The following is a 27,349-nucleotide window of genomic DNA, read 5'->3' on the forward strand; positions in this document are numbered from 1 at the left end:
TTCCTAGTTTATGGCAAAAGGCTCTCCAGAATCTGGATACAAATTGAGATCCTCGATCAGAAACATGTGCTTAGGGCAACCATGGAGCCGAAAAATCTCTCTGATAAAGAGATTAGCTAAAAGGAATGATGAAGGAAGACCCTTGATGGGAACAAAATGTGCCACTTTAGAAAAACGGTCAGTAACAACCCAAATGATGGTACATTCCTTAGAAACTGGGAGGTTTGTGATAAAATCCATTGATATATGGGACCACAGAATATCAGGAATCGGTAGCGGGTTGAGAGGTCCAACCGTCTTTTTCCTGGGAATTTTATGCTGAGCACATTTAGGGGCATATTCAATTGTTAGAATATCCCGCCGCGTAAAAACTACTACCGTTATTATGGTAATAGTTAGCTGGATTTCAGCTCGCGGCTCAGGGAGCTGCGAGCTGAAATCCAGCGAGAAAACTACCGTAATAATGGTTTTTCCACGCACTATTACCATAATAATGGTAATAGTGCGCGAGATTTTTGTCGTTTCCACCGACAATTGAATATGCCCCTTAGAACATGCTGAGACGAAGGCTTTAACATCCTTATGCATGGAGGGCCACTAGTACTTTGGGAAATTAATTCCCAGGTTTTCCGAATGCCAGCATGTCCTAAGAAGAGAGAAGAATGAGCCCAACATAACAATTTGGAACGTAAGTGTATTCCCACAAAAGTTTTACCAGGAGGACTAGATGAGATGAGTAAGTGCTAACACACAGCTGGGATCCAAGATTAACTTGTTTTTCTCAGAAGACTCAGTATCGGAAGCATCAAATGAACGGGAAAGGTCATCCGCTTTGGAATTCTTAGAGCCTGGACGAAAAGTAATGTTATAATTAAAACGGGAGAAAAATATGTCCCATCTGGCTTGACGAGGGTTCAAGCATTGTGCGGATCGTAGATATAACAGGTTTTTGTGGTCTGTATACACTGTTACCGGAAATTGAGCACCCTCTAGCAAATGTCTCCACTCTGAAAGGGCCAGCTTGATGGCTAACAGCTCCTTATCACCAATTCCATAATTCTCCTCAGCAGGTAGGAAACGGCAAGAGAAAAAACACAGGTATGGAGTCTACCATCAAGGTCTCTTTGGGACAGTACAGCTCCTACCAGAACAGAGGATGCATCCACCTCTATGAAAAAAGGACGTTGAGAGTCAGGTTGGTGGAGGATTAGCGGACTTGCGTGTGAGAGCTGTGATGGGAGCTACTAATGAAGAGTATCCCTTAATGAATTGAGAAGATGATTTTCGTATGAATCCTCTCTTAAGGTTTTCCTGGACATATACGGACACCGCATTAGTCTCCGGAATTGACAAGGGAAATACACATCCTCGAGGAATGGGCTTACCAGGCTGAAGATTGATAGCGCAATCCCAATCTCTATAGTGCGGAAGTTCAGTGGCCTTTTGTTCGCAGAAGACATCTGCAAAACTCCAATATTGAGTAGACAGAAATTGGGGATCACCAAGTCGAGCGCTGATCTCAAGAACAACGGGAACCACCTTAGTCAAACAATTGGTGTGACAAAGAGAACTCCAAGATAGGCTATCACCAGAACACCAGTCCACCTCAGGAGATTGAAGACGATGGCAAGGAAGTCCCAGTATAAAATAGTTAATGGCTTTGGGTATCACTAAAAGGGAAATAGTCTCACTATGTAGTGCTCCAATCCTGAGTGTTGGGGGCACAGTCCTATGTTGGATGAGTCCTCCAGTAATTCTCCCTCCATCAATGGTTGTAAGAGAGATTGAGTTTCCCAAGGACTGAGTAGGCATAGCTAACTATGAAACGATGGCTGAGGAAATGAAATTGCCGGCGGCTCCGGAATCCAGCAAAGCAGGAACAGAGTGGACAATAGAACCAACCACAAGCTCACAGGAAATGACAAGGCTATCCTTATTATAGGGAGAAGAGAGGATATGAAAAGAGGGACCTAACATAGCCTCTCTACTCGACGTTAGGCTCTGTCTTTCCCGGGCGCTTGGCGCTTCCTAAGAGATGGCACCCTTCACCCCAATACAAACATAACTTGTTCCTAAATCTCCTTTCTCTCTCCTCGGCAGAAAGACAAGTCCTCCCAAGCTGCATAGGTTCCTCCAGAGGCTGAATAGGTGTCTGAAAACTAGGTGCCAGTCGATAGGAACCACGTTGAGACTGTGCTTTCTCCAAACTTCGTTCTTTGAAGCGAAGATCTACCCTGATACACAAGGAAATTACCGTAATTTATTAAGAGAATTGGGAAGCTCTTGGGAAACCAATTCATCTTTTATTCGGTCCGAAAGACCTTGCCAAAAAGTAGCTATCAAGGCCACCAGAGCTCTGAGGCCATGGTTCTAAACTGAACAGCATATTGCCCCAGGGAGAGACTTCCTTGTCGGAGACGAAGAATTCCAATAGCAGCGTTGGATACCCGACCTGGTTCATCAAATACCTTCTTAAAGGTGGACAGAAAATTGGTGTAACTATGTAGTAATGGATCATTTCTTTCCCAGAGAGGCGAAGACCAGGCTAAGGCCTGACCTGACAAAAGGGAGATTATATACGCAACTTTCGCTTTTTCAGATGGGAAGTTTCCAGGGAGAAGTTAAAATTATTTTGCGCATGGGTTTAGGAATCCTCTGCATAACTTAGGATCCCCATCGAATTTAGGAGGGTTAGGAATGCAACCGGGCTGGAAGCAGTGGGAGCCTCTGGAAGAGATGCTGCAACTCCGGATGCCGCTATGGTTGCCTGCAAGGTGTCAATTCGGGCCGACAGCCCCTGTAGGAATTTAAGTAACTGCTCCTGTTTAGACTCTTGTTTCTCCACCCGTCCCAACAGGTGTTGGAGCAAATCCCTAGGAGAAGAGTCTCTCCCAGTATCCATTGGTCAGAGCAAACTGTAACGGAATTGATGGGATACTTGCCCAACTTTAGATTAGCGCTGGATGGCCTGTGGTGCGGAGTCTAATGAACCCCCTGGTGTTCACCAAGAACCGCCGCAAGGCGGGATGGGTTTAGCTGCGGAGGCTCGCAGGTCACGGTCCACAGGTCAGCCCCTAGAGGTAGGGTTGAGGGAGATAATCGAAGTCAAGTAACCAGAGTTTGGTACGCAGGTATAACAGACACTCGTGGTCAGGTAAGCTGGGGTCGGGTACACAGGTGAAACAGCAGATACACGTGGTCAGGTAAGCCGGGGTCTGGTACACAGGTAAAACAACAGATAATTGTGGTCAGGTAAGCCGGGTCTGGTACATCAGGATTGGAGAGCAGGGAATGGTCAGCAAAACAGGACTGGTACACAGGAGGACTAGAGAGGCACCGTACACAGGAACAGAGTCAGGAACGCTGAGGTTGCTCTGATGCTGCCCAAGCGTCAGAGCGAGGTTTAAATAGACAGAGGATTTGAATTCCCTGCCCTGCTGCGCGATCATGTGAATTCACCCGATAGCCAGAAGTGAGAGCCAGGACTGCGACGATCGCGGCGCTAGAACGGGGAGAGGTAAGTGTAACAGTTTATTGGTATTGGTGATTGGATGAGTGAATTAGTTCATCAAGAGAATGGGTGTACAGTGAGGAAAGGACAGGGCCATGAAGAAACTTTGTGGGAACTTAACAGACAGTGGGAGTCGAATGGAGGATGTGCCAGAGGTAGAGACACTAATGCAGTGGTTGGATAGGTATTAAGTGGATCAGCAAAGAACTGTGTCATGAATGGTACAGAAATCAACTTTGGGACTGACCTGATATCTGAAAGAATGACTCTTATCTGACAGACCTGTCCTGTATCTAAAACTGGGCATAGAAAGACCTATCTTGCTGCTGTGAAGAAGTGCCAAGTAATAGGAAAAGTGTCTAATTTGTCCACTCATGTGGGTGGCCAAATTGGATATAACTTGTCTTTAGGTAGGCCAAACATCTGGATCAAATTGAGTCTTCACAACACACCCATAAGGTTATTTACGTACCATAAAATAAGTGGACACACAAAACAGTTCACTTTATACAAACAAAAAGTGTGCTTTGATGTGTGGATATGCGGAAAACTCTTTAGAAGGTGTAGTATCCCATCAACCTCCTACCTTAATATATTGCTCATTTCAGTCTTACTTATGGCTTAAATTAATCATGATAGTGAGGGAATTTGGGACTGTCCACACATGGCAATGTCTTGTGTGTGAAGACCTTTAGTACATTGCTTGGAGTGTGCCTAGAAATGCACTTCCCTGCTGAAGGCCCCATACCTTTGAAAGTACTCGTTTGGTGGAGAAGTGCTGTTGCAGTGGCACTCAACCCCTTTAAAGGAAGACAGTCCCCATGTATGGTGTACTATGTAATCTAAATCATGTATACAGACATGCAGTGTGTCCTCTTTGCCTCGATTTTCAACCAACCCCAGTGCAAAATATCCTGGGCTGGATTCCACCAGGCAGCTCATAAGAGTGATGCTCTTCCCAACAATTCTGGGCTGTGGGGGCTTGGGTAATTAACAACATTTAAACCCATTACATTTATTTTAGGAGGCCAGTTTCCAAACACATTCCAACACTCTACCTGGTTCACAAACCTCCTCTCACTCTCAGACGGTTTCATGAGATTCTTATTATGAGATAAAGGTGTGGAGAGGGCACATATTCTTGGGTGATCCTTGGGTGTATAGGATAACATCCAATCTTTGCTAGCTCTGAGCTGATGCAGAGGGTAACGAACATTTTCCTCCACTTCATCTCATTATAATAATCTCACTCTGCTTTTTTTCCATACTACACTGGGAATGGCTTCAATCTGCTCAACCCCTCAATTCTGCCTGTGCAGACTTCTGCTCTTCTGCAAAAATAACCACTGCGAATGTAATTGCAAACCTATGCTCTTGGTGAAAACCTAGGTGCATTTGTGCAAATCGATGTGCATAGTGGGACTAAGGCTGTATTTGCTTTCAGGAGCAGCATTATTACCCTCCCTAGATGACCTCCTCTCCTTGCAACATTTTGCAAGTTTTCAGGTTTGATTTGATGCTGGAACAAGAAAAAAGGCCACTTCAAACTCCAACATACTATCACTTTAGGACCACCCCTTCATTAATTCCAACTTTTCTATTATTCTCCTAAAATACTGCCTTAAATTAGTCACGAGAGAGGGGACATCAGGAACATCAGGACTGACTTTATAACATGTGTCAGTATTGTGTGTTTTTGTTTTTATGACATTAGTAGAATGGGCCTTCCTATGTGAATTGTGCCTGAAGGGTACAAAAAGCGTAGCATTGAAAGTATAGACTGAGGCTTGGTTTCCACTCAGAGGACATAAAAAAGCACACTCTAAATTATGGGAAGTAGCAAACCAAAGAAGCCATAATAGAATGCATATTCTGGTGTTTTGTGAAGTTGCTCTAGGATAAGTTTGATTCTAGGGGGTGCAATCAACCTGACCAACCCTGGTTCTTTTGTGGGGACAATAGTTTGAAGTTCCTGCTAGACATCTCATGATAAGTGGAGCTGAGTGAATTGGAGGTGTGCCTTTCTGATTATGTATTAGAGACATGAGTGAGCCTAGTTATGCATCACATGACTTAAATCTCAGTCTGCCCAAAATAAAAGATAACAAAACGCCATACCATCACTTTAGTTCTGCATGTATACACCTTTGTGCTGCTCTCAAATAGATATAGGAACGTTTCCATATCTTCTGAGTTTGATAATTAAAACATATGGCACTGTCTTCAGCTTAAGCCTGGATGTAGCACTCTGAATATCTTCAGATATATAATCCTTATATAAGTAATTGCAAGATACACTGTAGTCAGCCGTTTCCTGTAAAATCCTCACTGTGTCTCAATGAAAGACCATGACCATAAATTTGACATAGGTATATAATAATTACATTTTCTGCACTTAGCTAGAGTAATGCTGCCATCTACTGTATCTTTTCCATGCTTACTTAATGCACACTAAAAAGACATTCTTTGAAATCTCTCAAGTGGACTTTGATGTAGCAGGTGCCCTGGTATCTCTTCTATTAAAGTGTTTTGAACATTTGAGTAAATTTTATTGTGACTTAACTGACATGTTCTGTTCTTGTAAAAAAAGGGGGGGGGGTGGACCAATCCGCTCAAAGGTATAGACAAGCCTCAATTATATGTAAACAAATGTAGCATATAATTTGAGGGGGTGCTCTCATAACTAGACAAGTCTAGACATGAAAAAGATACAGTTGATAATAAATATCAGCTGAGTAAAGTAGTATGTGAGGCACTACTGTCTAGAAAGACTATCACTATAAAATCAACTTTATTGATAATTGTTATTAAAAAGATTGTTGTTTAAATATCCAAATGTCGTATAGCTTGGCGAATATAAAAGATAGAAGTGAAAAAGATTGAAATGTGGTGTTTGAAGAATTAAAAATGACCCATAGGGAGATACGGTTATCCTTGGTAAGTATTAGGTTCGTATTAAAAATACAATACGTGAGAGCTAATGCGTTCTCTATTTACCTATATTATTAGTATAAGGACCCCTGACAATTGATATCTTGTGTCAAATTACAGTAACGGTTCATAATACTTGCAGCTGCCCTTATTGTTATAACCTGTATCTTAAAATGTAGATTTATGTCCGATTAGGACAAGGTAACTAATTTCCTATAAGTAACAAGATCTGTGTCCATATGAATGGCCACCATAGATGTCAATCATTGAGGAAACAATATCATTGGCTATCTGGAACATAAAAGTTCCAGTCCTATCCTAGACGGGTAATTCCCCATGAATAAGCCTATCGGCGAAATGTACGTCGGGTAACGTGACGTATGACGTCACAGACCCGGAAATAGGGAGTCGGTCAGCGGGACCTCTCCGTGATCGTGCTTTACAAAAAAGGTTCATAGTTAATAACTATCATAGCTGTTAGCCTCAGGTTGAAAGCGGGCATTCAATAGGAGAACTTTTATAGATTGGGGTAGTTGTACAATCCGGATTACTGATACAGTCATAGTGGGCAATTTTGATCATTCCACATGCGTGGGAATCTCACTATTGGGCTACTATTGAGAGATATTGCCTTCATTTGTGGATACCATCATTGCCATGATATTTATAGGCATTTCTCCGTAGTACACAGGGCCCATGTGAGAGAATAGATATTGAAAAGCATCCACTATTATTTATATGTGGAGATCCCATAGCTGAGCTATATTATAGAGAGATTGCCTTCATTAGAGGACACCCCTCTATATACATCATATAGGCATCTTTGGTTTACCACACAGTGTTTATGTGAAAACAACTACATAAAATACTCACTATCAATTATATAATAAGCCTGGTGTAAATATTTTTCCTGGATAAAGGATGTGAAATAAACCTAGGATACACCATATAAGATGTATATGTATCCATCTTTATACACATGAGGTTAATAATAAATAGCTATGATATTATGTGTGGAACAATTGTTTAGATCTACCAACCCCCCCTTTACCAATACCATCTATATCAAACTCCGCCCGCAACATATGGCATATCTCTAGAATATATGAGAATATTCCATATTACATATGTGAGTGTATATTTAAAAGCACCCAATTTATATGAGGCCAAAATAACCCTCTTATAACAATAAAGGCAGCTGCAAGTATTATGAACCGTTACTGTAATTTGACACAAGATATCAATTGTCAGGGGTCCTTTTACTAATAATATAGGTAAATAGAGAACGCATTAGCTCTCACGTATTGTATTTTTAATACGAACCTAATACTTACCAAGGATAACCGTATCTCCCTATGGGTCATTTTTAATTCTTCAAACACCACATTTCAATCTTTTTCACTTCTATCTTTTATATTCGCCAATCTATATAACATTTGGATATTTAAACAACAATCTTTTTAATAACAATTATCAATAAAGTTGATTTTATAGTGATAGTCTTTCTAGACAGGAGTGCCTCACATACTACTTTACTCAGCTGATATTTATTATCAACTGTATCTTTTTCATGTCCTGTTCTTGTACCAGACTCTGGTACCTGTATGCTAACCTGTTATTGAAGTTCTTACTTCAATTATACCTTTATGTCTATTGTTATTCCTTCTTAGTATCAATATGTCATAACTGTAAAGCTGTAGCCTAATTCCCATTGTAAAAAAGATTCCCTTTTGACCCCAATTGCCCAGCACAGCTTTCTCTAGACCTCAGTGCAGTGCTTGGGAGGTGAGTCTGGCTGGTAGCACAGAAAGCTTGCTCCTGGGCTGTCTTCACCTATACCTCACAGCTCCCCTAATGTGCAGTCTGGAGGAAGCGGGCCTGAGAGAAAGCATAGTACATAAGGATTGTGTTGGATTTAATGCTCTCTCCTGGCACATAGGGAACAAGAGAAGATCTTCTTTTTATTGCTTACCAGCCACTAAAACAATATCCGAGGAGCCTCGTTTAAGAAGTTATAGGAACTTTAAAACTGCATTTACATCAGTAATTACTATTTACATGATATACAGGTTTATGAATTAAGATTTAATTATTTTCTCTGTGTAGCTAGTAACAAGAATATACGCACACCATTAAAGGTGCTATTCTACAGTAAAGAAGTATGCATTTGTCTTTCCAGTTGTTAAGCTACATATCTCTGCATGCCATATATAGAAAACAAGATCACTTTTAATCAATGAGGACATTTAAATCAGTTATTTAACAAAACCATGGTTGTAATAGCACTAGGATAGCTTTATATTATTCACCAACCACACATAGCACTAGACAGCACAGGCAAACAACTAGTCACAGGAAATGTTTTCTGATACTTACATCCAATCAGCATGACACAAATAGAGAAGATTTTCTCTGAGTTGGTGTTTGGGGAGACATTTCCAAATCCAACACTGGTCAAGCTGCTGAAGGTAAAGTACAGAGCTGTCACATACTTGTCTTTGATGGAGGGCCCGGAGGCTACATCAGTGTCATTGTAGCTCTTTCCAATCTGGTTGGCCAGATTGTCCAGCCAGCCAATTTTGTGCTCCATGTAGGGACGTTCCACATTGCCAATGGCGTACCAGATGCATGCCAGCCAGTGTGCTATAAGGGCAAAAGTGCACATGAGGAGGAATAACACAGCGGCCCCGTATTCAGAATATCGATCCAGCTTCCGTGCAACACGCACTAAACGCAGCAACCGCGCTGTCTTCAAGAGGCCAATCAGAGTGGTTGTCTGGAGGAGAGAGAAAAGAATATGTGGACAAAGCTATTGACCTGTCATTATAATGTTTCCAAAATCAAGACACAATCCAATGATTCTCTCATTCATACATACTCCATTCCCCTGCATGACATTCCTTGTTTCATATGGAATATATATTTGTCACTGGTGGCAAATCTCTTTTAATAATTCTCATATATTATTTCATTTGGTTGGTAGTTTATTACATAATTTAAAGGATCACTAGGAAAGTTTCAGAAACTTATTACAACGAGTGATATATGAAAACAGAGATTTGTACACAGCAGACTAACTTATAGTAAGTCCGTAGAAATATACTGTGTTAAAGTGGAACTAAACTAAAACTAAAATGTTGACACATTTTAAAGTGGAACTAAACCAAAACAAATTAGATGTATACATTTTATTTCATACAAAGGTGTAGTTGACAATACAATTTCCCTACATCAGTGTCTCAACAGCCTCACATCACTACTCAGAGTTGTGTGGACCCTGCTCCTTAAACTAACTTCTAACCAGGGGCGGGCTGGGCCGGGGGCAGGGGGCATCAGTCCCCCGGACCGCTTAGTCTGACCCCTGTTTGGGCCGGCCGCCCCCCCCTTCCCCCCGGATGTAATTTCCTTAATATTACCGGCGGCCGCATAACAAAACACGCAATGTGGCCGCGTCAGCGCACAGACGGCCGCATCGCGTGTCATGTGATGCGGCCGCCTGTGCGCCCCCCGGGCTGAGATTTGCCAGCCCGCTCCTGCTTCTAACTCAGTACTGTACTGTACTACAGCTTACGCAAGTAGCGTAGCGCATGCGCAATGAGCTACGTTACTTGCGTAAACTCTAGGTACAGTATTATGTGATTTCCCCACTAGTGGGAAAATGCCATAATACTGTACTTTGAACTTACGCAAACAACGTAAGATCATTGCGAAACGGACCTCCTACGAGGTGTTTGCGGCGTCTCAAGACTTTTTTTATTTTTCTTCAAGCAAGCACACAGATTCAGGATGTACAAATATGGGCCCCTTCTGGGCGAAGTGTTCCTGCTTTTCAACAATCGTTTATGGAGGTATAAAATGGATGGGACTGGGGCAAGCCGTCAAGATGGAGGTATAAATATTAAGGGACTGGGGCAAGCCAGGACCCTGGTAAGAAGAAAGAAGACAGCATTGGTAAGTATTTGTTTTTTTTTATTTTTATTAAATAGATGTGGTAAAAAAGAGGGTGGGTAGTGTAGTTATTGTGGGGTTTTTATTTTTAATAAATATATGTGGTGTTTATGAGGGTGTTGTTATTTATTTAACTTTTTTCTTTGTGGAACTACAGGTCCCAGCAAGCCAGGGATGTCAGGGCATGTTGGCACTTGTGGTTCTCCAAGTGCCAACATGCCCTGGCTGCCGTGGGTATGCTGGTGCTTGTAGTTATACAAGCTACAGCATGGCCACAGTTTTTTGGGCAACCTGGCTGGCTGGGACTTGTAGTTCCACAAACAAAATTGGTGTCAGTTTGTTTTTTTCACTATTTACCGCCGTATTACCCTACTACCCACAGCCCAGGGGTAGTAGGAAGAGCCCTAGTGCTATCAGCACTGGGCTGGTTCTTTCTAGGGGGGGGGGCCCGCTCATTTTTTTCGGCAGACCCCACTCCCTAGGGAATCCAGCCCAGCGCTGAACAGTCTAGGGTTGGTTAGTCATTATGGCAGGGGGACCCCTGCCGCGTGTCCCCCCGCTATAGTGCCGCCAACCCTGGCTGGTTTGCCTAGTGCTGGTAAAGTGAAAATCGGGGGAACCCCACGCAAAATTTTTCCCCGATTTTCATGGGACCAGCACTAGTCAGGCAGCACTAGGGTTAAGCATGAATAGTGGGGGGACCTCACGCTTTTTTTTTTTTCCAACTTTTATCTGTTCTTTAACTTTTTAACACTGTCAGGGCAGTGTAACAGTGATGTGTTGATACAACACGCTGCTATCAAGCAGCGTGTTGTATCTGGCGTGCTTAGAAGCAAACTCTCCTGAGTTTGCTTACTCATCTTCATACATTGTAGACTTGTATAGCTGCAGGGGCAAACAGTGGTGAGTTTGATCTCTGGCGATTTTGCAAGTAGCGATTTTGACAGAAGCACAACTCTGGCGATTTTGTATGAAAACTCAGCTTCATACATTGGCTAGTTTCAACTCTCCCGAGAAAATCGCTGGAGTTGCAAACTCGCACTTTGATACATTTACCGCCTGATTGGGATCTATTAGATGGTCAGGACTGGTGGAAAATAGGACAACAAAGGTTATTTACAAACCACAAATATCTAGCCACATGCAGCATATCATTTTGGGCAAATGCGTCTAATTATTCCCCTTACCCATGACAGTGTACAGCCACTTTCCAGTTGTAAAACTACTCCCTGAACTATCAGTCTACCTTTGCTGGTTTGCAGGTGTGGGTAGAAATGTGCATATTGAAAGAGAGAGAAAATATGCTTCAAAATCTATAACTACTTTAAGAGCACTCCAAAAATACTGCTTGGTTTACCCTCATTTAGGTCTTAAATAAATCATGAGCGGAAGGTGACGCCACATTTTTATCACATTTCACATCTTTTTATTACTTTGCTAGAAATGTACTTTCCTGTATAAATTTTGCCTTGAAGGTGAAGAAAGTGTTCAGAAATATCAGCAGAGACTTGGAGGTATATTTACTAAACTGCGGGTTAGAAAAAGTGGAGTTGTTGCCTATAGCAACAATCCGATTCTAGTTATCATTTATTTAGTACATTCTACAAAATGACAGATAGAATCTGATTGGTTGCTATAGGCAACATCTCCACTTTTTCAATCCTGCAGTTTAGTAAATATACCCCTTGGGTTTTACCACCTCTGAGGATGTGTAACAATCAAGAGCTTTTGTAGGGAGAAAATCACTCTGTGATTGTCTGCTAATAAGAGAACTCCCATGTAAATGCGCCCTCTCCTCCCCTTGAATCCAAATTTGCCTACTGTTCCAGAATATCCGGGAGACTGCAGAATTTTTAGGAGTTCTTGCAGGAGAGCAGTGCACCCTCTTGGATCTGATTTGTTAAGAATTGCACTATCCTGGCACCCCGCGCAACGCTGCACATTGCCAGGATGGCGTGGTTGCGTGATCATGCCCCCCTCACATGACCTCCAGAGGGAACCCGTCAAAAGATGGCAAATATGCTCAAATTTTTTTCATAACTTGTTTCTTCACATGGGCATAAAACAGGGTGGAGAAGGGCATCTAATCTGCATTTCATTATCAACGCCCCTGCTCCTCCCATCATATGATGCAAAATTTTGCACCCCCACAGATGCCATTTGCACATACAAACTTCATGCATGTTGCATAAAATCAGATATGTTTGTGCAAGTACTACTTCATGACATCGCAAAGTCTTGTGCACTGCTGGCCTAATTTTACATTTTGATAAATGAATCCCAATGATCTCGAGCTGTATGTGTGATCATAGTCTGACCACCGTGATTTAACTACACGTGTGTGTGAACAAATTGTACAAAGATTAGTAGATATATTGTAGTCAGGCCAAGATGCCAGATATGCCAGTGCGTGGGCACCTCAAAGCTCAGAATACACTTGCTGTCTTCTAGTTAATGGGTTGTATCAAGATATTGTAATATTGAACCCAAATGTTTGCATTATAATGCACATTATCGTCACCATGGAATCTTATATGTACATAGTGTATATCCCTTTGCAATTCAGAGGCGCTTACACTTGCAGATGACAAGGCACATGCACGTCCTCACAACAAAATACATCATCATCATCACCACTTATTAATGGAACAATTGTTGAAGCTTTACGTTAAAGCACAATTAAAGTCTCACGTGACCATTGTAATAAAAACAGGCAAACACACCACAGTAGTGGCACCTGCAATTAAAACAATCCAGATATTCCCTCAATCTCACGACACATTTCAGACAAATAAGGATAATCAAGCAAAGCAGTAATTGTGGAGAAAAAAACAAATGTATAAATGAATGAAAGGAGTGGTCCTTAATAGTAGGCTGGACTTTGACATGACATGTTTACCATTCACACAATGCAGATTATCAGGTGGATCAGTAAATCCTAATCGCAGGGTGAGTCCTAAGCATCAGGAAGAGGATGTGCAGCTTAAAGTGTTGTCTGGCATACAAGTAGGCACACTTTTATCTACCCAACTGTCTGGGGGGTGTCTGTACTTACCTATCATAGTCTTAATTTGCGGTGTCCTGTCTGTTTGTAAGGTACTGCATGCATTGCAATAAATATATCAATAAATATACACAAAATTTGACAGCAGGCATAACTGACATGTAATGCTTGACCATTTAAGCTTCTTGACCGAAGTCAGTACACTTTGCGGCGTTGTCTCAGAGCTGTGAGACGTGGCTTATGCTGTTTTTGATGAAGGGGTGAGGATACACTCCATCAAATTTCACTTTTAAATAAAGCTGCAGAGGAAAATCAAACTGAACATTGCAGCCAGTGCTGGACAAGTGAGAAACATACAAGACACCTGCTGTGGGTACAGGGGGCTGCCTTGTAAGGGCATTGGTGCAGTCAAAGCTGATAAAGAGTGCTCAAGCATCCAAGCACACAGTAATTCCCCCCTATGGCTGTCACGCATGATTATGCCACCCAGTGCCTGTACTATTACCTCCCACCCCAGCCCCTGGATTATAAACTTCATAGTATATTTCTCTTACTTGCAAGAAAGTTACTGATACCTTCTGACATCTGTTGATAATAGCATGCACTCCTTATAGTTAATAACAACGCTACTTGTATGTCATTGAACATAGTGAACACTTGGGCAATCAGTCAGAGTTGTGTTAGATTTCATATGAATCATGTATAATTTAGCAGCGACACTACACACCAATCAATTTCCTGCTGCCAGTTGTATAGAAATTATTTGCCGGCTTTGCAAACCCATGTTTCTATGTAGCTCTTCAAGGCCCCACTATAAGGTTGTATCACACTCCTGTTTTCCCTGGTGTACTTTAGTGCATGGAAATAGGAGATTAGAGACCCATCAAGTTGCCTTCATTTTCCTCCCCACAACATAGGACTGACCCTGTCACTTGCAGTCCAGTCCTTACTAACATAATCAGATGAGCAGACAGGCCATTGCCTCCAACATGATCAGTACAATTATCTCCTGAAATACAACTGTGAACATTACAATGATCTAATATGTTCTATCCCAGCCTGCTTCAAAACCTGGGACACACATACAAGATGAGGTTAGTTTCCTCATCACTTGAATCTGTTTGACATACACCACACAGGTTGAGAAACATTGCTTTAAAACACCAAACAGTTGTCTATACCTAGAGTAGATGAGTAGTTATAATGGTTAGCTACTTCCCAATGAGTGCGCAATGGCGGCACAGATAAGAGAAACATGAGTGATCAAAATTTAGAAACCATTCTATGAATCCAGTCATCTCCAGGATGAATCCTCACCACTACTGCAGTCATCTTGGGTTAGATGTGGCAAAGTAACAAACAACTAGTATATTTTGGTGCCTAATCCATTGCATAAGGAAAGGGGAAAACGGGGGTACCTATCGCACCAGTGGATAAGAGCAAGAAACCCACTCATTCACTATTGACCAATTGCTATCTATAGTGCTATATGGGATAAAACCTTAAACTAAAATAGAAAATAACACTGGACAGATAAGAAGTTGGTTCATATGGTGCACATGAGCTCATCCATTAAATTGTAGGTAGAGGTATCATGGAACATGAATATATGGATGGACATAAAATCAGCTGGATGCTGCATCCAGCTGATTTTATGTCCACACATCGTTTGTTTCTATTTGTCTCATTATTTTTGATATTTCGCTGGTAATTTTAAACAACATTAATAAAGTTAAGTTTTATAGTCATGTTCCATGATACCTCTACCTACAATTTAATTGATGAGCTCATGTGCACCTTAGGAACCAACCTTTTTGTCTGTCCAGTGTTAGATTTTGGTTCATCTTTGTAATTAGATTGTGACATTGTAGCTCTTTTTTTTGGGATCTGGTTGTCCAGATTTTGACACCAGCACAGGAATTTATGGTGAAATTCTATTTCAAGTATGGTCTTCACCAAGCCTGGATTTGTGAAAAGACCATATAGGCCCAGGCCTGTGATTGATTAAAGGAACAATCCTGTTTGTAACGATGAATAGATTCTGAAAAACAACATCACGGTATGTTTGAATGCAGTACTGATTATACTTCACTTTAGCAGTATTCTAGATAAAGACATAGTATAGTTGACAAGTATATTGTGTTGTGTATAATATGTAGATAATATAATGTTGTATAGTCCCTAGTTATGTTTATGCTAAATTGATTCCAAGTACAAATAAGAGAATAGGTACAAATAATATAAATGCAGAAAATAAATGCATTACCTGCATTCGTGCCTCTGGGCAGTACATAGCGAAATGGTTGTTGTAGAAGTCAAATTGTAATTCAAATTTCAGCTTGCTGTGCTAGCTTCCATGCAATGGGCTGCAGTGATAAAACAGGTCTGGGATATAAGAGAGGCTTTGGTGTCTACGGGGATGCTATGAGGGCATCAGTTGACTGAAGGGACTCCATGGGGGGTTATCGGTCATGTGTTTGCACCATTTCACGATGCACTGCCCACAGGCAATACGTAGTTAATCTTTAGTTGTAATTGGACAACTCCTTTGAGAACAGACACTACACAGACTCTGATGTATATTTTTCTAGCATTGAGACAGTGATGTTTAAGTAACATGTTAAAATGATCTATGTATTTATCACCTGGTTTTTTACTTCTGAAATTCAGGTTGCTAGTTGTTTCATTCTTAACACTTTCTTCTTGTGTAAGCCTCCACGAATGGATAGTTAGATTATCAATTCAATCATAGGTAGAAAACATTTATTTCTTCTATACACATATGAGCTGATTTAGAGCAAATCCAGCTGCTGGGTGTAAATTTTGCACCAGGAAAAAACATTCTGCGTTGTAGATGGATTAAAATACACAACCTACAGTTGTGAGGAAGGTGAGGCCTAGTTCAACTCAAAAATGAAATCTGAAAACAGAGCCGACCAGTTTGTGGGTACAGCTTGAAAGAGTATGTAATATGTCTCCTGCATTAAAAAAATGCTTATTAGCACCCCTCGCAGTGCCACAGAGTGTGCTCAGATGCAAATTCTGTTACAAGGACAAAATTTACACGTAGCTCAGTCCTATAGTGTATGGTCTATGGTAAAGATTGGGGTAATAGGGCATGGGACTTTCCAAATGATCTACAGGGGCACAAAACTGAAAACCTGGACATGTCATTTATGGAAAGCCGACAATACAGCAATATTGGGTGCTTGTTATGGTTGTCAGCCAACTATGGGATTATTACGGCTTGAAATCTCTTACCTCATCTGAACCAGTCCTGTAGATAAGCAGATCAAAGGGAATGGCCGCCACCATATCTATAAGGAACCAGCCCTTGAAATAGTGGATGGCGATCTTAGCTGGGTGGCTAACTACCTCATCATTCGTGTTGACGTAGGTTGTGCGAAAGTTGATGACAATGTCTACAATGAACATTATGTCCACTATCAGGTCCACGATGTCAAGCGGGTTGCAAGAGTAGCCACACTCCCAACTTCTCTCCTCCTCCTGGTCGTTCAGCAGAAAGGCTGCTGAGTATGGGGTGAAGATAGCAGTGTAGATAACAAGCAGCAGGATTAACCAGTCCCACACTGCTTTGAAAGGGCTGTAATGGAGGATGGTCCATCGGTGAATCCGCGGTGCCTGCAGCTTGTATTCTGGCAACACGTCTGCCCCCAGGGAAAGGACCTGCGGGGGGTGTGAGGACAGTTAATGTGTATAACCAATCACATGTTACTGTGTTATAAGTCAAAAGAATATAGCCTTTGTCCCAAGCATTTCTTATTGGGAATACATTGTATAGAGCAGAATAATGAAATAAGATAAGATGATATAAGGACATCCATTTAAATGCATTTTATTGTGAGAATAAATATACATTTTGCTTAGAACACATATGAGTTGGTAATAATTACTGAAGTTATGACATCAGGGAGTACTGTATACAAGCTGCTGACATTTGGCAGCACTTACTATAGCTCTCACAGCTGGCAGGTAGTGACAAGGAACTTTGGCATGATCTCATTCTGAGATGTTTAAAACCTTGTATCTCATAAATACAGGTTTAATATGGAAGCACAGTAGCATGGTTCTCCTCACTGGAAAGGAGACTTGGGCATGTCAAATAAATAAATAGTCAATAGGAAAACGATACTTCACCAATTAATAATAATTATTGTTTAGCAAAAGGTTACTAAATAATATAATTGAAAAAAGTCAGTATACAGAACAAACTGTGTTCCATTGCCTTGGTGCCACATGATGCATTTCATGCTCTACATGAATAGGAGCTGAGCTGCTCTCGGATACCAGCAATCTATGATTTAATTCCCAAACAGACAGTCATGGGCAAATAAATAACTTCTGATTGTAATATCTTTTTGAGATATTTGAGATAGTCTTTGTAGTAGTAACGCTTAGATCACGAGCTGATCACATGCTGCATAGAGAAGACTGGAGTGTTGGTGGACCTTTCCTAAAACTCTAAGGAATATATTTACTAAACTGCGGGTTTGAAAAAGTGGCGATGTTGTCTATAGCAGCCAATCAGATTGTAGCTGTCATTTTGTAGAATGTACTAAATCAATGATAACTAGAATCTGATTGGTTGCTATAGGCAACATCTCTACTTTTTCAAACCCGCAGTTTAGTAAATATACCCCTAAGTGTTGAAGGTGAATGGCTTACTGTTTCCTGCATAACTACAGTCATGTCCAAAAGTTTTGAGAATGACACAAATATTGGTTTTCACAAAGTTTGCTGCTTCAGTGTTTTTAGACCGTTTTGTCAGATGTTGCCATGGTATACTGAAATAAAATTACAAACATTTCATAAGTGTCAAAGGCTTTTATTGACAATTACATTAAGTTTATGCAAAGAGTCAATATTTGCATTGTTGACCCTTCTTTTTGAAGACCTTTGCAATGCGTCCTGGCATGCTGTCAATCAACTTCTGGACAACATACTGTCTGATGGCCGCCCATTCTTGCCTGATCAATGCTTGGAGTTTGTCAGAATTTGTGGCGCCTCTTGAGGATTGACCACAAGTTCTCAATGGGATTAAGGTCTGGGGAGTTTCCTGCCCATGAACCCAAAATTTCGAAGTTTGGATCCCCAAGCCACTTAGTTATCACTTTTGCCTTATGGTAAGGTGCTCCAGCATGCTGGAAAAGGCATTGTTTGTCACCAAACTTGGATGGTTGGGAGAAGTTGCTCTTGGAGGATGTTTTGGTACCATTCTTTATTCATGGCTGTGTTCTTAGGTAAAATTGTGAGTGAGCCCACTCCCACCAGTGCAGTTTGCTCAGGAATGGCAGCAGACAAGTGTGAATGCATCTGCACGTACAGTGAGGCGAAGACTTTTGAAGGACGGCCTGGTGTCAAGAAGGCCAGCAAAGAAGCCACTTCTCTCCAGGAAAAACATCAGGGACAGACTGATATTCTGCAAAAGGTACAGGGATTGGGCTGCTGAGGACTGGAGTAAAGTCATTTTCTCTGATGAATCCCCTTTCAGATTGTTTGGGGAATCTGGAAAACGCTTGTCTGGAGAAGGAGAAGTGAGCGCTACAATCAGTCCTGTGTCATGCCAACAGTAAAGCATCCTGGGGTTGCTTCTCAGCCAAGGGAGTGGGCTCACTCACAATTTTGCCTAAGAACACAGCCATGAATAAAGAATGGTAACAAAACATTCTCCAAGAGCAACTTCTCCAAAACATCCAAGAACAGTTTGGTGACAAACAATGCCTTTTCTAGCATGATGGAGCACCTTGCCATAAGGCAAAAGTGATAACTAAGTGGTTTGGGGATCAAAACGTCTAAATTTTGGGTCCATGGCCAGGAAACTCCCCAGACCTTAATCCCATTGAGAACTTGTGGTCAATCCTCAAGAGGCGGGCGGACAAACAAAAATCCACAAATTCTGACAAACTCCAAGCATTGATTAGGCAAGAATGGGCGGTCATCAGTTAGTATGTTGTCCAGAAGTTGATTGACAGGGTGAATTGCAGAGGTCTTCAAAAGAATATTGACTCTTTGCATAAACTTAATGTAATTGTCAATAAAAGGCTTTGGCACTTATGAAATGTTTGTAATTTTACTTCAGTATATCAAAGCAACATCTGACAAAAAGGTCTAAAGACACTGAAGCAACAAACTTACATACAGACTGTAAGTGCTCACGACAGGAGATGTCCTTTAGGATAATGACACACAAACATTTAAAATGCCGGTTTTCCCAAATAAGCAGAGCTTAGTTGGTAAAGCTATACACATTTATGAATGGAGACTTAGATTTAGCATTTTTACATTCTAAAATTGATCATTCTGTTAATTGCTAATCTTAAACGCGGTACTCTAATAACTCCTGTGACAGCCTTAGGATCTGAAAGAAATGACATGGTGTTCTTTGTTATTTCAATTTTAACCCATATCAGTGGTGTGTTAATTATTGGCTTCATTAATGAATCAAGTGACATTCATGAAACACTTGTAGAGCCTGATTCAATAAGTTGGTTAAAAAAAGTTAAGTTAAATATTCACACTGCACCATAAAAGTTTAGTACAAGCAGACATATATATATATTGAGCAGCTACATTTTCATTGGTATTTTGGGAATCACAATGCATAATGAAAAAGCACAAAAATGTAGAAGCTCTTATGACAATACTATGTTAGGGGCTTAACTTTATGCTTCCACATGTGCTTAACTATCTACTGGATCTACAACTTTGTTGTTGACTGGAAGCTTCCAATATGCTTTCTTTAAAAGTGATCTCCACGATATACATAGTTGCCATGAGCCATACTTAACTCTTTAGGTAATTTTAAGATGACTTCAATAGTACAGATTGCAAAACATGGCAGCCTAAAAATAGCAGCCAGGTAAATTTCATAAATTATTTTCTTGGTACACAGAGCTGCAAAAACAACGGAAAAGTTAGATAAATCAATCCTCTCCATCACATCATTTGTTTTAACATGTGTAATCGTTTAATCAACTTAAATAGATCATTGCAAAAATGTACAGTAAATATACATATCAAGATCAATACCAGTATGGATGAGCACGGGGGGACTTCTCTTCGTCTACCCAGGGACAGACAGATGCTAATTCTTATGGACACAGGGCCCGAGTCTGCAAAGGGCATCGGAAAGGCGCATGGATGATAATTAATCCCAATCAATGTGGGTGCCAGCGGGGAACATGAGTTTTGTCAGTCAGGCAGAAGAGCCCTCCCCTAACCCCTGGGGCCGGTGATTAACCCCTATTCACCCTTGAGTTAGAAAGCATCGAACCACCATAGAAATTAGACAGCTCTCTGTTAGAGAAAGGGCAGGTCCCCAGAGACACCAGTCAAAGTATTATTATTTTACATTTTATATTCTGATAATCATAATAACTACAAATCATAAACACTGATTAAAAATGTGTCAGTCTGTCGTCTCCTTGGTGACTGTACACTTTTTTTTTCCATACACTTTTCAGGGGGTCAGCTTTATGGAACCAAATATCTGATGTATGATATAGATCAGTATACGCACTTTCACTAATGCCAAACAATGTCTACCTTTTTTTTTTATTGTTTTTGATTATTGTTAGGATGATTCAAATGACATAGTTTGATTATACCCAACGATACTGTTCCACTTGCCATAATATAAATGTAGTTCTACTTTATACCACCAGCATAAAACACAGGCTAAAATGAGATGGAGAGGGGGACGTTATATACAGGTGCTCATATAATTGAATTAATATTACATATGTTAAGAGGATATACCATCACATTAATATGTTTGTACTGCTTTTAGTGAATGGAGAAAAATGGAAGCCTCTGGGTAAATAAGAGACATGAAATGCAATGGAAGCAAGGGCTTCCACAGGTTTTTGCACATGTTTATCTATTGATCCCTCTAGAGTTATATAATTTAATTAAATTGTTTTGTTATCATTTGTATAGACCCAACATGTTACACAGCTCTACAGTCTAAATACACACACACTTCACCTACCGGTATGCTTTTGGACTGTGGGAGGAAACTATAGCACCCAGAAGGAACACCCACAGTCATGGGGAGAGCATACAAACTCTACACAGCTAGTGCCTACGTTGAAATTGAACTCATAAGTCATATACTTTCTACTGTACATTATAGAGATGTCACCAAGGAGTTCTGTGATCCTATAAAAGCAGAATGCTGTAGGCTAATTGCTTTTGTACAGGTCACAGAGATCTGAAATGACTTCTAATATCCACAATAATTTACAGTATGGGGTAAATTACATTATCGTATTACATCTTTTATTAGCAGTTATCTATATGAACTTTCATCTGATATTATTGAACTGATTTAGATCTGTGATTTGCCGTTTTAGTGTGTTTTAGTTTTTAGTAATAGACCATTTAGATTGCCACACTTATGTAGAACAATTGCCTATCAGGTGGTCACTTAAACACATAAGAACCATCTCAACTACCACATAACATTTGGGATTTATGAACCAATATCCAGGGGCTGGCTGGACTGAGGGGTAGGGGGGCGTCTGTCCCCCGGGCCGGTCCCATAGTGGGCTACCTTGGGCTGGGTTGCTGGTCCACGTGCATTTCTTTTCCTTTAAAATGTTCCCAATAGATTGCTGAACTGAGTCTTGCCCCCCATGGCTAACATTTGCCAGCTCTCCCCTGCCAATATCTAATTCATACTGTTATGTGCTTCCACTGCTTTATAGCTTATGATATACTTACCGGTATATATTGTTTTATGTCACATTTTAGTACACTGCTTCAATGTTGTTACTATTGTTACTATCTTGATGTTGTTATTCTACTCTAACATGCTAATAAATACTTCACTTATAATATGACTTGCTGATGTAAATTATGCTACTTTTACTGTCATGATAGTATTGTACCTAAAGTAATAATAGCATATTAACATTTAACATTAATCTGTAACTAGCCCTGATAACAGTTAAGTGGCTACATATTTCACAATGATTGTATATCGATCCATATAGTTTCACATGCCACTCTAGTATTATTACACTGCTTAACGTGCTCTTACAATATTCTGAAGCTGCTTCACTATCTATTATATTATCTTACATTTTCATAATGCATGGACATAATATATACATACCCTCTATACGGCATGACAAAGCTATGAGACTATTTAATATTCATATATGAATACACACAAATAAAAGTAAAAATGATATGTATATAGTTGTGTATATACTTCCATAGCAATTAATCCATATTTATTTTAATTGCTTTCTACTTTAATTATCAGGACTTGAATAACACGAGGAGCTGACAGTGAAAGAGTCCAATGTTTAGTTCAGAGCTGACAGCTGTGTACAGTCTCACAGAAGCCTATTCCTGGTTGGCTATATAAATGGTTTACAGGAAGAGTGCTATAGCTGCAGAATACCTTACCCTACACATGGGAAAAGTTGTTAGATGACAGATAAAAAATACAGCAGGAATCAGACTGAGGAACATTCAAATGACTGATTTGCAGAATAGAGGGAAAGGACACAGGGCTGTTTGACACTGACATGTCTATTATACACTAGAGATAGAAATTTAATGTCTGTGCTATAAGAATAAGTCAACAATGTATGTTCAATGGGACATAAGACAAATGACATAGAAACTTTGGGGTATACATGGAGGATGAATGGTAGGGTATCACCTACCTCCCACACACACAGGTAGGTTGTTTAGTGTGTTCACCAACAATTCAGAGCTGCAATGAGCTGTCACTATACAGAGATGCTTGTATGATCTTATGGTTTCCACAACACCCCCCTCGAGCACCTCTGAGAACCACTCCTACTTGCTCAATATAGCTCCGCTGTCATATGCACCCAGAGATTAATGAAAAGGGGGGAGAATGGTCTGTTTATGATAAAACATTGACAGGGAACACTCACTACATTAACTACTGAACGGATGAACACACAAAGAGAGGAATTCTCACTCCCAAGGCACCTAACTCCTGTAGTGGAAAGAGGGGTTTTGTGGAAAGAAAAGCAGAGAAAAGGTGTTAGACTATAAAGCTGTGAAAGTATCACACAAATCCCACTTACCCTGTGCGCTCTTACCGGCTTCAGATGTGTTTTCAGACTCATGCTTCGTGTACACTCAGATACAATCGCAGCTCTGCTCTATATGTCATCGCTTGTCCAAATACACACAGCCCTACCTCTCTATCTGTTTCTGCATCAGCAACTCTTGTCGCTCTCTTCCTTCCGTTGAACTCACCAGCCTCTCTATCTATCCCCCTCTGCCACATTGTTCTGTACACCCCCAAGTTCTATATATTGTTCTATACACCCTCTAGTGTGAGAGTTCACGGGATCATGAAGGCAGGTACGTGTCAAATGAATGCAAGAGACTTGTATAAAGTCTCATCATAATGATTTTGCCGATAGGGTTTCAGAAACACACTCAGCAATGATGCAACTAACACGTGTCTCGGCATAGGACATAGAACAGGCAGGGAAATTCTTTGATTTGTGACATGCAGTATATGGAAATGGCTAAGCTGCTGGAAAGAATTCACAACTAAATGAGTAACTTAAAGTAACCCTCAGAAAGGTAACATAAGAAAGCAAAGGTTTAGAGAAAGAGTAACAGAAACATGGTACAGCTTCCCAGTGAGTGTGGTAAGATAAATAAATATATAGAACAGATAAATTAGTGGAATTTAAAATGCATTAAAGGGACGTGTTATCATTTTAAAGATTAAACACGACACAGAATTGGGCCATCTTAAGTCACTGTTTTGGTTGTATGTTTGCATGTAAAGTGAAATCTGACAAACTCCAGAATCAGTTTGAAGAGGATCATTCAATCCCCATGAGATCAGCACAAGGAGCTCCCTTTCACGTTGGAGAGATGCCTGAAAGGCCATTAGTGACACCAATACCAATTCCTTAAAGAGACACTGATGCTGCAATGTTACTTTATGGCAGAGAGTCTGTAGTATTTTTTAAACACTGAACATATTATCTTGTGGTTCCATCCAAATGGTATGATGTCCCATGGAATTAGCATTGAAATCTCTAGTCTTGATCGTTGGTTACAAGTTCTGGCCTTTGAAAGCGGACAGGAAGTGTCAGACACTGACTGCTGTAAGCCAAGAGTCAGGCGCTGTTACAGAATATCAAATTGAATAAAAGAGCTGACATCTAACCTTTTACATAGCACAACAATTTAAGACCAGTGAAACTTCTTGTCATGCCAGCATCAGGAGAACCGAGTTCATGAGTTTTTGTGCTAAGTGTCCACTGTTTAAAATGCATACGTGTATTTGGTGATATCTTTTACTGACTCAAAGTACTGGCTCTGCATTCTCCATAGATGCAGTACAAACATGTAGAGGCCCATTAATTTTACTTTTATATGTATGTTGCATTGACCATTACAGGGGCTATTACAAGACAAGGACAACAAGAATGGATGTGAATGAAGCATAACTTTTTACTTGCTCCTGAACTATATTAAAATAAGGAGGGCAAATGTATCCACATCCTGCAGTGGATATGAGCCAACTGTGGACAGGCCCATGCCTGCATCTAAGTTAAATGGATTGCTGCCCTGTTCAGTGTTTGGGAATCCTACTCGAGGGGGGGAGCTGGGCCGGGGGTCAGGGGGGCATCTGCCCCCCGGGCTGCTCAGTCTAACTGCTGTTTGGGCCGGCCGTATCCCCCCCGTGGTTGCAAGTGGTGCCGTCCGCACCACTTGAACAATTATTCGAAGATACAAATGAGGATTGAACAAGTAGTATTTTAGGAGAAAAATGTAAACATTTCAACCAATGCAGGGGGTAGTTTTAAAATGACAACAGGACTATGAAGAGCATTGCCATTTGGGACTGGAATTCCGTAAATGGCCACACAAAGAGCAAGTGTATGGAGGCAAAAGCAGAATCTGTAGGTGCAGGGCCTGATTAAGGGTTCCAGCCGCCCCAGGCTAACACATCTGTTGCCGCCCCCCCCCCCCCCCCTGCGCGCGCGCGAGCGAGCGAGCGTCTCCCGCCCCAACCCATACCTATATGTCTATGTTTATACACAGTGTTCAAAGTGGAAACTTAGAACAGTTTTACAATCAAGGCAGTAGAAGTGGATGTATGGAATACCACAGCTTATCAGCCCACTTCACCACTGTGTGTGTGCGTGTACATACATGTGTGTGTGTGTTTTTATATATATATATGCAAAAAATTGTAAAATATTAATTAATACATAAAAACACACAGGCCCTGATTCATTGAGGAAAGAAAATCCCCAAAAAATTGTAACTTTGCATGTCAGCAAAACCATGTTGCATTGGAGGGAGATGTAAGTTAAACTGTGGGGACAGGTTTATAGTTAGGGTAGGGCATGTCCTAGATCAACTTTAAAGTGCTGTGTAAACATAAAGCTAACAAGTATCCATGTGCTACATGAAAAAACAGCCAGTATTTAACTTATGTGCAAAATAATAAACTAATATGCATCCCTTGCATTGGAACATGGCATTGCCCAGGAGAAAATTTACTAATTTTTTTTACTTACTTTTCTTAATGAATCTCTGCAAACACATTAAAATGTCACGACAGTAAAATTACACATTCAAAGATAGACAAATTGTGCCGTTCTCTCTTACCTGATCTTGCAGCGTAGACTACCTGATGTTCGCCCTTGCTTGTTCTTGAAGCGTTGTTGTCAGTTGTCTTCTGGAACCTTGGGGTCCTGTATTGAAAATGTGCAAAAATTTTATTATAATGCAAAATGTTAACTAACCGTGAATGATTCAAACACAACACTCCATTAGGACAAAATAAAACTACCCCCTAGTACAGGCACATATAGGCAATAAAATATATGAAAATTATTTGCAGTCATATACTGATATCTACCAATTCCTGACAGTCAGCTAATTAATCCCCTTAGCCAATTAATAATTTTGATGTCCCCTGCAGCCTATCCCCCCCCCACCCCTGAGTCATGATCCCCACCTCCTAGACAATTAATAATATTGTTGCCCCTGTAGTCTATTTTCCACCCCAACATGAGTTATGATCTCCCCCCCTCATAGACATAAAATAATAATGATGCCCTCGCAACCTATTCCCCCTCCCCGAGTCATGATTCCCCCCCTCACATAGGCAGTAATAATGATGCCCCTGCAACCTATTCCCCCCTCCCTGAGTCATGATTTCCCCCCCCACATATACAGTAATAATGATGCCCCTGCAACCTATTCCCCCCTCCCTGAGTCATGATTCCCCCCCCACATAGACAATAATAATGATGCCCTGCAGCCTGTCCCCCCTTCCTGAGTCATTAATCCCCCCCCCCCATGGACAATAATAATGATGCCCCTGCAGCCTATTCCCCCTCCCTGAGTCATTAATCCCCCCCATGGACAATAATAACGATGCCCCTGCAGCCTGTTTTTGACTTTAACTTACCTTGAAGATTGCCAGACTGGTCCTCTTCAGTCCCGTGCGACGCTCCGATGCTCCTTCCTTCTAGCAGTGCGGGCGCGATCTGTCTGCTTAGTGTGATCACGTGAGATGTTAACATCTCACGTGATCACACTAATCAGCGCACCGCGGCCACACTGACAGCTAAGCAGAAGCTGTCAACTGCCGCCTGCTAGCCTACACAGAAGCGGACATACACAGAAGCGGACCCCATAAGGTAGGAATTTCAGGGGGGGGGGGGGCGGACGGGTTGAATCGGCCACAAAGGGGGAAAAAAAAAAGAGGAAATTTTCTTTTACTTTTACCAGCGCTGCGCCCCCCTAGACCCAGCGCCCCAGGCTGCAGCCTGGTCAGCCTGTTGGCTAATCAGGCCCTGTGTAGGTGCCTAGAAGCGAAAAAATATTCACTGTGTCTTCCAATCTCTTCTGACAATGACATTTGCTTGGCACCTTCTGGCTTCACTTCTAGCACACTC

The 27,349-nt window shown here is 41.0% G+C and overlaps 1 protein-coding gene across 2 annotated transcripts in view; it reads right to left on the reverse strand.

The window, feature by feature from the left end:
• Positions 1-27,349, reverse strand: part of KCNH6 (potassium voltage-gated channel subfamily H member 6) — a 211,043-nt gene that overhangs the window by 23,648 nt on the left and 160,046 nt on the right. The window contains exons 1-3 of one of the 2 annotated variants that reach the window (XM_075177362.1): positions 23,489-23,742; positions 16,656-17,081; positions 8,819-9,218 (exon numbers count right to left, since the gene is read on the reverse strand). In XM_075177362.1, the coding sequence (XP_075033463.1) occupies positions 8,819-9,218; positions 16,656-17,081; positions 23,489-23,530 (868 nt within the window). In that variant the 5' untranslated portion in view covers positions 23,531-23,742. Of the gene's footprint in view, positions 1-8,818; positions 9,219-16,655; positions 17,082-23,488; positions 23,743-27,349 lie in introns of those variants that run through there. The other variant, XM_075177361.1, reaches the window with a different exon arrangement.

Source organism: Mixophyes fleayi, chromosome 6 (assembly GCF_038048845.1).
Source record: "Mixophyes fleayi isolate aMixFle1 chromosome 6, aMixFle1.hap1, whole genome shotgun sequence".
Lineage (NCBI taxonomy): Eukaryota > Metazoa > Chordata > Amphibia > Anura > Limnodynastidae > Mixophyes > Mixophyes fleayi.